A 13196-nucleotide genomic window follows, 5' to 3' on the forward strand; every position below is an offset into this window, starting at 1 on the left:
TAGTAACAGAATAGACTGGGAAACTCCTTAAGACCAGGGATTGTTTTTTGGCTTTCCTTGTATCCCCAGCACATAGGAAGTACTTAGTACCTGAGAAAGATTTCTTCATTTGTTCTACCATCAAGCAATATAAAGCTCAATTGTAGATTTTCTTATTTGCTCTGATATAATTCTTCTAGCTTAGCTTGAAATAAATCAATCAACAGGCATTTATTTAACTCCTACTATATATGACTAGGTATTAAGTGCTATGAGTAAAATGCACTGTATAAAAGAAGTAAAGGATTTATTAGAATCAATATTTAGGAAAGCTGAGTAAGGACATGGACTAAAGATGATATGACAAATAGTGAAAGGTCAAAGTAATGCAATAATAATTTGATAATACTTGAGGGTTTTCACATACATTTCCAAAGAGTGTTTTTATCTAAGCAGCTCTGTTTATTTGATGAGATAAACTATTTAAAAAACCCAGAAGGAAGGGGCAGCTAGGTGGTGCAGTGAATAGAGCATCGGCCCTGAAATCAGGACGATCCGAATTCAAATATGGTCTCAGACACTTAACACCTCCTAGCTGTGTGACCCTGGGCAAGCCACTTAACTCCGATTGCCTCAGCAAAATAAAAAACAAAAACAAACTCAAAAAGATGAAGAAGTAGAAAATAAAGACTTTAAGCAAAGTGTGCAAACTGGTATTATACATGTGAACAGTTGCTCACATAGATTGTTTCCATTTAAAACTTAATGTGTTGCATATTATACAGATCTTTTTTTCCCTCACTGTTTTCCATGCTGGCATGCTGTCAATTTTGAAGTTTATAAATGGGACTTTAGGTTGATATTTAGATGGTATATTAAAATTATGTTTGGTTTTCAGCTTATTTTAAAATAAGGGTTTTTATTTTAATCAGTGTTGCCTGCAATTATTTTGGCTGTTAAAATAAACAGTGTGTTGGTATAGGATAGATTTAGAACCATCACTTTTTTTTTTTTCCCCTGAAGCTGGGGTTGTGTGACTTGCCCAGGGTCACACAGCTAGGAGGTGTTAAGTGTCTGAGACCAGATTTGAACTCGGGTCCTCCTGAATTCAGGGCTGGTGCTCTATCCACTGTGTCACCTAGCTGCTTCCTAGAACCATCAATTATCCACTGATGCTGGTGGTACAGTATGTTGGACTTGGCATCAGAAATACCTGAGTTCATATCATGACTTAAATTCTTAGTAGTTGTGTCACTAAGGGCAAGTAAATTAATTTTAGTTTTCCTATGTTTCTTATTTGTAAAATGAGAGTAGTAATACTAGGGTTGTCATATGTTAAAATAAGATAATATTTGTAAAGCAGTTTGCAGAAGTATAAATGAAAGCTGCTAAAAACTATTATTAAAAGAATGAGGCACTTTATATTATGGTATAACTTTTTAGTTGAAAAAATATTAAATGAAATTTATCTCATTTCCTTTTGTTTTTATAATGAAAAGCTTTCTGGTTGATATTTATTTTTTTTTTCAAAGTAATTCTTAAGAATAGAAAAATCCCACACCATATAGTGATGTACTTTAATTTGGTGGTTTTCAACCTGTTGTTAAACAAGTTAGATAAATTGTCATTTTGGTGAAAGTAATATGGGGTTAGTGATAAAGCATATGTAAAAAATTTTGTTACTAGCAAGATTGTATTTTAGTAAGTCCATAAATTAATTAAAATCACTTTATGTAAGGGGCCTTTAAATGGGTGCCACAGCGCATCGGGAGATTGAGGCCCGGAAGTAATTTCTGTGGATATTAGGACTGCCCTTGGGCGGGATCCTGGCCATATTGAGATAGCTTCGTAATGGGTGACTCTCTTGCTGATTGGCTATGTGTGTGACCTCACAGGCCCTATGTAAGCCCACTGCAGGCAGCAGGCGGTCCTCTTTAACCTGGCGCTCTTCACCCTGGCTCCCTAGCCTTGGTGGCCAAGCCAAGATGGATAGCCAAAAGAGGTAAGGGTTTTGGTAGTGAACACATGGGTCTTCTGACCAGGTGTTCACTTGGGAACCAACAAGTCAGGGCATCAGTTAGGGCATTATGTGAGTAGGTATAATAAAGGCTTTTAAGATTACACGTGGTTGTTCTTGAGTGCGCTACCGGTTATTAAGCTAGTAATTGTAACTGCCAGGAGAGCACGTTACAAATAAGAATTTTTTTATAAAGTGATCTTTGAATATACATTATTTATAACTTTTTTTTTTTTTTTTTTAATTTCTTTTTCTAGCTTAAGGAGAACCTGTCTTCAGCTTCTTTGGGCAAAAAGCATCTGACTTGACAAGATTGACTTGGCAAGAAGTGAATGATGCAGCCACCACCTCAGACTGTTCCTTCTGGAACGGGAGGACCACCTCCTGTAGGAGGTCCTCGTAATACGTATTGGTCTAACAGCCCATACAGCAGGCGAGCTAATGCACCAGTGACTGCTGTAGCTGGCCCAGTGCAACCTGTAACAGATCCTTTTGCATTTGGCAGACAGACTCCACAAGGAACAGCATTAGGCAGTCCATCCAAAGGCAACTCATTTGTTATGCAAGGTCCTTCTCCACCAATGTTTTCTCAGCCACCTGGTATGCATGTTCCTTATACCCATGCAGGGGACAATTCACAAGGACTTTATACATCTTTGTCTGGACCTGTATCACAACCTGGAGTAAATACTGACTCATTTACAAATGTATTGACTCCTGCTGTGCTACCTGGACATGTTATGAATAGTAGCACAGAAACTCATCCAACTGCAGAAACTGGAATTCAGACAACATCTGTTCCTTCACATTATAATCCTGGAGCAGGACTTGAAAATTCTTTTGGGGGACATCTTCAGAGTGGTGTGCCTCTACCTCGTAGGCCACTAAGTCGGCAAGATTCAAATGGTGGTGTTCCAGCACCAACTACAACATCATTCTTTCCTCAATCTCATCAGCAAACCCCAGTTCAGTGGAGACCAGTTCAAGGAAGTCCACAGTCTTCAGTTCAGAATTATTCACCATACACCGAGCCTTCTCAGAGTGCAGTTCCTCTTGCTTCTGGTAGTTCTCATTTTCTTCCTCAAGCAAGTATGCATCAAGTTCCTGGACATCAACAACATGTTCCATTAGTTTCTACATCAGGACCCATCAGTGAAAGGAATGAGATAGTTCCTTCTCAGAATAACAACTACGCAGCAAATAACTTTCAGTCTGAAAATATGTTTAGACAAAATCCAGGAGTTAATAATAGTTGGTCCAGTCAGGATTTTAGGCAGAATCTAGGAGTGAGTAAACAGCATTTAACAGACCCTACTCTAGTTAATCCCATTGCTCAGGGAAATAGCTTAGAAAACCAACCACAGTATAGAACTGAAGCTGTAAGCAGTCACATACTCCCAGAAGCAAATTCAGGCACTATCACAATGTTTTTCAAAGGGGATGAAGCAGAAAATGAGGAAAATCTTTCATCAGAAAAACCAGATACTACTGTTAAATCTGACTTTGATGGTCTTCTACCAAATTCTGGACATGGAGGCCACCACCTTCCTCATCCTATGCAGGTTGGAACAAATGTTCCTTTTCAGGCTTCAGTTCCTAAAGGTTCAGCCAGTGAGTCTACTCAACAGGGAATAGAGGTCCAGCAATATTTTTCTCAGTCTACAAGTCACCAACATGATAAACATACCACTAAAAACTGTGACATTTATGTTAACGATGACAAGGCTTGTACTGTTAAAACTTGTGGTGCCGTTGGCTCACAATATGAAAATATTGAGAACTTAGAATGCATTCAGAATCAAGAAGTTCCACCAAGTGAACCCCCAAATTTAAATCCTTCTCCAAATGATCAATTCAGATATGGACCAGGGCAGTCAGTTTCAAAGCACAGTATTGTAAGTTATGCTGAAGGAGGGCCAAATTTAGAGGCACCTGATTCAATACCTCATCCGGTTCGATCTGATAGTGTATCCTCTAATTATAGTAATGTAAGTCATAGGAGTATTTCTAGTTCATCAAGACCCCAAGAATCAGTTGGCACATTTATTCAGCAAGAGGTTGGGAAGCCTAATGATGAGACTTCAGATAGTTTCTTTAAGCAGATTGATTCTTCTCCTTTAGTAGGAGAAACAAATGATAACATAAACAAGAATTATCATAGCAATCTCTCCCAGCCTCCAACTCCAAGCCCTCCTAAACCTACAGGAATATTTCAGACAAGTGCAAATAGTTCTTTTGAACCTGTAAGGTCCCACGGAGTTGGAGTAAAATCTATTGAGGCAGATAGAGCAAACGTGGTAGGCGAACTGAGAGAGAATCATTCCAAGCAGAATAGTAAACCAACTGTTACAGTACCAGCTGCATCACCAGGTAATCTAGAACAACCTCCAGACAACATGGAAACATTCTTTACCCCTCATGCACATCCTTTGCCTCTTACAACAACTAATGAAGCTGTTAATGTGCTTCCCCATGGTGGAGGGACACTTTTGGAAAATGTGTCCATGGCATCTGAGAAACGGTCTTCAAGGGCTCAAGGTGCCACTAAAAAGTGTGAGAGTCCTGCAACTACATTGTGGGCACAGAATGAACTACCTAACTTTGGAGGAAATGTCCTTCTTGCACCAGCTGCTCCTGCACTTTATGTACCTGCTAAAACACGGGTTTCTGAAATTATTCAACCTCCAGATGAGGGATTATCCAGTCTGCAGCCATGTAAACCAGGCTCTATTCCTATACATCCCCCTCAAGATGGCAATGTGTCCTCTGAAAATCTTGAGAACCCTCCCAAAATGGGAGAAGAGGAGGCCCTTCAGTCTCAGGCAAGTTCTGGTTATGCAAGTTTATTGTCCTCACCACCCACTGAATCTTTACAGAATCAACCAATCTTGATTGCCCAGCCTAATCAGAGCTATAATTTGACCCAGCCCATTAATTTTTCTATGTCCTTATCTAATCAATTAAGTCATAATGAAAATAATCATTCTTGCAAAGATCCTGCAGTGGGGGACAAGTCTACCCCAAACAGTCAGCCTCTCTATGCTGGCATACCTGGGGAAAATATTCCTTTGTCTGTGCCTCAAGCTACGTCTTCTGTTAATTCACCATTACCTACCAATCATTCCCATATTAATTTTTTACAAGGTCCTGGTACCACTTCTGAAATGATTTCTAATCAATCTCCCAACTTACTAGTTCAACCACCATCTCATCAGATGCCACTTAACTTGGTTCCAGAAGGTCAAAAAAATGAGAATTCAGAAAGTTTTCCTTCTGAATATGCTATTAAACCAGTGGTTAGTTTGCCTGCTTCCCCGGGAACTAATTTCCCTACTGGAAACACCAGTGTAATGTTAGTTCCACCAGTGAACAGTACCCTAATACCCCATGCTAATAAAGCAAATCTCACCAATTATCAGGAAGAAACCTCTGGAGCCCTTGATTTTACACTGAATCGGACTTTGGAAAATCACAGTATAGACAATTCTGTTCGAGCACATAATACAGCACATTCTGGTGGTCCAACTTTTTCTCAACAAGTCATCACTAATCATAAAAGTCTATCTGGGCCTGAATTGCATGATAAAGAACATTTCTACCAACAGGTAACAAAAGATGTTCAGCATCAGATTGCCCTTGATAAATCCCAGCCAGAGACCTTACCTCCTCAGCAACAAGGGTCATCAGCTGCTCAAATGCCCAAGACAACAGCATCTGATTCCTCAAATTCTGGAAATCAACCTGATTTGTTACCATCAGGAAGTTCATCCCAGCTGCTGAGCCAGGGTAAGGTGGAGCGGCAGCAGCTCTCACAGCCATCTAGTATTCCAACAACTTCAGCTCCCCCTGGTCATCCAGCTAGTCAGCAAGAACCGCAATGGGCACCATCACAGACTCCTCATAATGCCTTCGGTCCACCTCAGAATGTGTCGGCTTATTACTATTATCGGCATCTTTATGATGCTTACCAACCTCAGTATCCACCACCCTATCCTTCAGATCCTAGAACAGCTTCCCTTTATTATCCGGTAAGTGTTGGTGCATTTTTATTTAACTATATAACTATCTTACTGTTCATAGTTTTTATTCTAATGTTTGGGCAAGATATATATTAATATTGAATTAGATGGTAGCAAGTGTATATATTTATGAAATCTTGCTTTAATTTTTATTATAAAGACCACTATAAGTAACTAGAAATAAGTTGAATCATTTTAACATAAGATGGAAGTCCTATTAACCTAATTGGAATCATATTAAACTAATGGAGTCATAGCCTAGAAAAATGATGAAGTATATATATTTTTCTTTAATATTGATTAAAATTAACAGGTAAGGTAAAAACAAAAAAACTTGCTTCTTCTACACTTAGTATTGTTTCTTCTGTGCCTCACTGATGTATGATTTCACCATGTGTGGGTTCTCCTCTCCACTAATGTAGATTACAGCCTTTAAATTATTATAGATTAATTATATATACATATATATTTATATATATATAATATAAATTTATATTAATATACATTATAATAGATGGTCTTGATGATTTGCCATGGTAAAAAAAAAAAAAAAACATTTCTCACTTGGTGGCTAAGTTCTCTGAACTTAACTGATCTTTTCCTTAGACAACACTCTCCCACAGTCCCATACCTAAAGCTTATTGAAGTCAATAGAGCCTGTCTTTCTTAGTGTAACCTTCAAGAATCTTGGGTCACTTTTGGACTACTTCCATGGAGGTGCTAGAGTTAATCTTCAGTTTAGGATGAAGTGATATTTGTAATGAAGATTTTGAAAAATCCCTCTGTTCAGACCCAAAATTAATTTATTTGCCTGATGAAGAAAATAAGCCTGAATAATAAAACTTTAGCTTCATGACCTTGGAGGTCATCAAGTTCAAGACCTTTCCTCTTACTAGTCCCCTTTACTTCTCCCCCACTCTGCCATTTATAGATAAGGAAACTTAGCTCAAGAGAGATGTGATTTTTAAGTCACAAAACTAGTTGGTGTTAAGACTGAAATACAAATGCAGGTTTCTCTATTCATACTCTGTTATACTTTCCACAGCCATGTGTGACTGATTATTGAGAAAGAAAGAATCTGAGGTAGGGAGGAGGGATTTGGCCATTTTTGTATAAAGTCTTCTTAGTCCAACTTTCTGATACAAATCTCTACAAGTCTTCCTCTAAGATTCACTTCAAATCATTTCATTTCCCTCTTGCCTGAGATTCTTATTCTATGAGTTATAATACTTAGTCACATGTTAATATTCATGGATTTATATATATAGAGAGAAGCTTGAGATTCTTTGACTTGCCTTGAGGAAACCATGGAAGAACATAATGTATAACCAGTTGTCATAACTTTTAGTTTAGTTCTAGAATATTCAGATAAGTAATATTGTTCATTTAGTTGCTGGAAGGATGTTATTCAGTAGAGGTGACTAATAATTGGAATCATGGAATCTTAAAGAATTTTATAACTGCAGAAGAAGCCTGTCAGGTTAACCACAGATAGAACTGGTCTGCTGCTTTGTTGGCAGTCTTTAAACAAAATTTATATATTTAGTGAAGGTAAGTAGTTCTTGTTGCTATTAGAAAAAGTTCTACCACTAGATATTTTATAAGTATCCCACTTTTTATGAGTGTTGTTCAAAAACCCAAATCCATTTTTACAGTTTAAGGAGAAATTTTTATTCAAACTGACTTTGCTGATTTATTTATCTAATGATGTTTCTCTTGTAATTTTATGAACTTTATAAGACTTCCTCTTTCCTAGGAGGATGCCTATGGCTCATATGACCCTCGTTATAGAAATTATGATAAAAGTGCTGTTTATGCAGAAAACTACAGATATGCTGAGCCAGAACGTCCAAGTTCCAGAGCTAGTCACTGCTCAGATCGACCATCTTCCAGGTTTGGAACTATAATTTAGTTTTTCGAGTTAAGATATTCTGTTTTTAAATGTTTTTAGTTTAGTGATTTGAACAATTTATACATCTAGATAGTTAGCCTAAAATGTCATGAATGAGCAAATGTAAATTTGCTATAATATGCAAAATAGATTATAGGATTAACTCATACTTGACTTTAACATGGTAAGAACAATGTTTAACTGTTCATTTAAAAGTCACAAAAAAATCATAAGGCCAGTAATTTAACTTTATATTCTAAGTTGTGAACTGATAAAGCAGATTCCTTGTTGTTAGTAGCAATGAATCTGTGTATAATTTATACTCTGATCTCTATACTCCCCTTTTTTAAGGGGGTGATTTCCTTCATTTTAGAGAAATACTAAGGAAATTGCTTCTGCTGCTGCTTACTACTATAGACAAATAATGTCAGCAGCATGTAATTTCCCCAATACTTGAGGAAGTTCTGAAGTCTTGGAAAAAGTGATAGAAGAAAATAGAGGGGTACTTAAATATTCGTCCTTTTATTTTGGCAAACTGGTCACCCGGGGCTCTTCAACAAGTCTCAAGAGGAAGTCCTTTTCGGGGTGGGGAAGGGGGAAGGGAAGAGAGAAAGCAAAGAGGAGCTTACATCCATTCCTCCTTAAAATGGAAATGATTTTAGTAATTATGTTAATGTTTTCCTATTGAGGACATGGATTTTCTTTTTCTTTCTGAGTAAATATTGCTGAAGTGGTATTAGTTTTACTTATAGTTCTGAATAGAGTAATAATATTGACATTATTTATGTGTGTGTGGTTGTGTGTGTGTGTGTAAAAAAAGTTACAAATTAGAGAACTTTTAATTTGTATACTCATAAATACAAAATCCTACTACATAATTGTACATATATTTATGTGTATTGTAAATTGTGTATTTATATAAATAAACTCTGTGACTTCAAATAGGAAAAATAGCATCTGTGAATTCTATTCTAAATTCTCTATATGTGCTAGAAGATAAAATCTTTCCCCTTCAATTGCTTTCTTTAGAAATTAATGTCCTTGAAAGAGGAATCTTTTGTTTCCTTTGCTGTAGCTCCTTTTTGTTTTGCCTAATTCTTTCTTTAACTTATAGTTTCTGCCCTATCTATTCTTGATATTTAACATATAAATTTAATTTGCATCCTAGCCAATCTCCTTTTTTTTTCCCCCTGAAGCAATATAGCATTGGCTATGAATAACTTACTTAAATATTAGACTTCAGTTGGTAGTAGCATTATTAATTTTCAATAGCTGATTGGACCATGCCATCTAGTAGTAAGACTCCATATAATGAAGACTTATCTCATTAGTCTATAGATTTACTGTGTATCTGTTTTAGAACTACCTCTATTGTACTTTTACTTAATTTTAAGCCTATAAAATTAAGGAGTTGGATTACATAATCTATCACATTTCTTTCAGCTTAGATTTTATAAAATCTATGAAAATGGTTTTACATTATGGAGAGTAGATTTCTTTCAAAATGGAGAACAATTTTGCTTCCTTTTTCATTTCTATTATAATCAGTGGCCAGAATGAAAAAAGAAGTATGAGTATATGGATACTGTCAACTATATTTAAATTCTTTCCATCCTCGAATCCTATACTTATGATTGCTCAGTGTCAGAAGCATTGGGCTTTAAGTAGATATTACAGAAAAGGTTTAAATTTGTATTTTGCTTTCTGGATATAAAACTTCTCTGTGATGCTGAGAACCTAATCATTAATGAAGTAATGACATTAATATTCAGATGTTTTAATAGAATTTTGTATTACATAGTGTATCTTAAAAATATTTTATCTGAAAAAGAAAAACTTTCTCCTTGCTTTGCCTGTCTTTTTACCTGCCTTGTGTGTCTACTTTTTTGTAAGATAAAATATTTAAATACTTTTAAAGCACAGTCTTTATAAAAACACAATGACAATTTTCCCTTTTTAAAAAAAGTCCTCTTGCAAAGCTTTTAAATGTAGAACACTGCTCTGAACACTTTTCTATAGATTTCTATCTTGCCATGTAGAAAGCATAGATTAACCTTACATGCTGAAATCTGAAGCAGATGGGAACTTTTTTGAATTTTTTAGAGGTTGCAGAGAAAGGAAGGTTAGGCAAGTAAGGTCCTTCTAGCCTTTCCAGTTTTCTCTCTGGTTACTGGTCTACAGATTAACATAAGTATTAATTACAAGAAGCTGAAGATGGAAATGATACTGGAAAAAAACAACACACTTAACAAAGTAAAGGTGAAAGAACCTGAGACTGCTTTTGTAATGGTAGTCCTGATTTATTCCCCTCTTATGATTATAAGTTTTTAGGAATTTAGTATTTCATTTTGATAGCTCTTAGGGTGACTCACTGTTGCCCTTACCCTATTCCTTAAAAATATTCATACACACAGAGTATGTTACCATTATTGTCATTGGGATACATTCTAGGCTCATTGTAACTCAAGCATCAAATTCAATCCCTGATCTCGGTTGTGAGTATTCCTTTATTAGGTGATTTGATTTAATCTAAATGAAACTGTTCGTACATGGCAAAAGAGTGAGGATTTTCCAATAATTGAAACTTATATGTACCAGAGTACTTGCAAAAGGTAGGATAGAGTCCTAAAGAGGTAAATTTAGTGTAAACAAAAATCCTATCAGAAATGCAACAGGGGAAATTACATCTTAAAGGAATTTTTGTGATGAAGTTAAATCAGTAATATATTGGGTATTTAGTAGATTTGCATCAGCATTCTTAATCTATATTTCATAATTAATGCTATTTAGATAGCTATAATTTCTCTCTTGTTGATTTGAGCACATTTGCCTTAACTGATATCTTTCCATGCTTTAGGAAAAAAACATTAATAGTACCATATTTAATGTTTTTCAGACAAGGGTATCCTGAAGCATATTATGCTTCCAAAGGTGGATGGAGCAGCCAGAGTGATTACTATGCAAATTATTATTCCGGCCAGTATGATTATGGAGGTATATATAGAAATTATCACAGTATTTTAACAATTCCTTTTAACAGAGGGTAGAGTAATTATTGTCCAAAGATAAGTAATATTCCAAGAGATTACTAAGCAATGCTAATTGGAATGATTTTGTTTGAAATTTTCTAATTTGTTATAGTCTCTTTTTAAGTTTTGATTTAGTAGAATAGTTAAAGTAGCATCTGTAAATGAAGAAAATTGTATATGATGAAAAGGCTTGGGTTCAGATCCTGGCTATAATAAATTTGTTTTTTGTTTGTTTTTTGCTGAGGCAGTTGGGGTTCAGTGACTTGCCCAGGGTCAAGCAGCTAGGAAGCATTAGATGTCTGAGGGTGGATTTGATCTCAGATACTCTTGACTTAAAGGGCCAGCGCTCTATCCATTGTGCCATCTCTTCTCCCATTGTTCCAGTTAAAGATAGTGGGAAATGCTAATATGGCTTCTAACTGTGCCTGTCATAGTTTTAGTTTTGATTGCTCTTTTAGTGTATTTAACCTTGGTTAGAGTTTCTGTGATTCCCAGAGATCCTTTATTATTATTAGTGTGTTTTGATCTCAGCTAAGCTCTATAGACACATCTGGAATTGGTTTATTTTGTTTTATAGGAGAAAACACAAGTGTATATGTAAACATAGGTATATATCTATATGTACTTATGTTTGTGTGACCCTGGATAAGTCACTTAACCCCATTGCCTCAGCCAGAAAAAAGTACCAGGCATTATACTAAACTTTTGGGAATCCACATACAAAGCAGATATTGCTCTTGCCTTCAAGGAACTTACATTCTAATAGGGAGAGACTACATCTAAGGGGAATGGTTGAAATCTAGGGCTTAGTGGAGTCTTTAGAATCCTCTTTTGTTTTTGAAGAAGACCATGACCTTAGGGAGGTGATGTTATAACATGTAAATGAATTGCATTTAAGTGAGGGAGAGCTATGCAAAGTCATGGTCTCACTTTCTCCTCTGGAGTCATTTGGATCCAGTGGCAAGATATAGATCAGGCTCACTAGAAATAGCCCTGGATGCAGGGGGAGCCATAGGATACTAGAATGATGAATATGGATGACTTCTGGATTCTTTCCAGAAGCAAAGGTAGTATTGCTTTTCCTAGAGGAAAACTTGATAGAAATTGGTGTTATATATAAGTATATAGCAACTTGGCACTCTTATCCCACCTTTTTTTTTTTTTTTTTTTTTTTTTTTTTTTTTTTTACAATAGTTTTTTTATTTTCAAAATATATGCAAAGATAGTTTTCAACATTCACCTTTGTAAACCTTCCCCCAGGCAGTAAGTAATCCAATATATGTTAAACATGTACAATTCTTCTATATAAATTTCCACATTTATCATACTGCATAAGAAAAATCAAATAGGGGCAGCTAGATGGCACAGTGGATAGAGCGCCAGCCCTGGAGTCAGGAGTACCTGAGTTCAAATCTGGTCTCAAACACTTAAAACATCTTAGCTGTGTGACCTTGGGCAAGTCACTTAACCCCAATTGCCTCAGCAAAAAAAAAAAGAAAATAAAAAGAAAAGAAAGAAAAATCAAATCATAAAAGAGGGGAAAATGAGAAAAAGCAAGCAAACAAGAAAAGGTGAAAATACTGTTGTGATCTATATTCAGTCCTATCCCCATCTTTTTGTTTAACTTATTCTAAGCCTTTTGAATGAAGTATATCCTTAAAAAACCATATTCTAGTCATCAACCCCTTCCACCAAACTACAGTAATGTCAAATTTGTCTCCCTTTGAATAGTATCTCTAGTTCATCCTTGATTTATTATCCACTGCTCATCTTTATGTAGGCATTTGAGGCTATCTGTATAGTTGCTGACCCCCTTTCTTAAATGTTTTCTTCTATAAATTTCTGACATATTTACTATTTATTACATTCTTTCTACATTATGCTACTCTATTATTCTCTATGGTGGATGGATGAAAATAGTTCTTTCTCCCTATTTTTCTTTTTCTTTTCTTTTCTTTTTTTTTTTTTTTCCTGAGGCTGGGGTTAAATGACTTGCCCAGGGTCACACACTAGGAAGTGTTAAGTGTCTGAGACCAGATTTGAACTTGGGTCCTCCTGAATTCAGAGCTGGTGCTCTATCCACTGCACCACCTAGTTGCCCCTCTTTCTCTTTATTTTTCAAAGCCTTTCTCATTAGCTGTATAAGACTTGAGGCATTGTATATTTTTATTTGCCATGTTAGTTACAGAAGATCGGTAGGAAATTCCTATCTTTTGCTGTTAACCAGAAATCCAAAACCTGTTCTTAGGTACCTTGTTCTT

The 13196-nt window shown here is 35.9% G+C and overlaps 1 protein-coding gene across 1 annotated transcript in view; it reads left to right on the forward strand.

The window, feature by feature from the left end:
- Positions 1 to 13196, forward strand: part of SEC16A (SEC16 homolog A, endoplasmic reticulum export factor) — a 50234-nt gene that overhangs the window by 5603 nt on the left and 31435 nt on the right. Inside the window, 3 exon segments of the mRNA XM_074294087.1 lie at positions 2254 to 6024; positions 7772 to 7908; positions 10803 to 10900. Coding sequence (XP_074150188.1) covers positions 2329 to 6024; positions 7772 to 7908; positions 10803 to 10900 — 3931 coding nt within the window. The 5' untranslated portion in view covers positions 2254 to 2328.

The sequence above is a fragment of the Sminthopsis crassicaudata genome, chromosome 2 (assembly GCF_048593235.1).
Source record: "Sminthopsis crassicaudata isolate SCR6 chromosome 2, ASM4859323v1, whole genome shotgun sequence".
Classification (NCBI taxonomy): domain Eukaryota; kingdom Metazoa; phylum Chordata; class Mammalia; order Dasyuromorphia; family Dasyuridae; genus Sminthopsis; species Sminthopsis crassicaudata.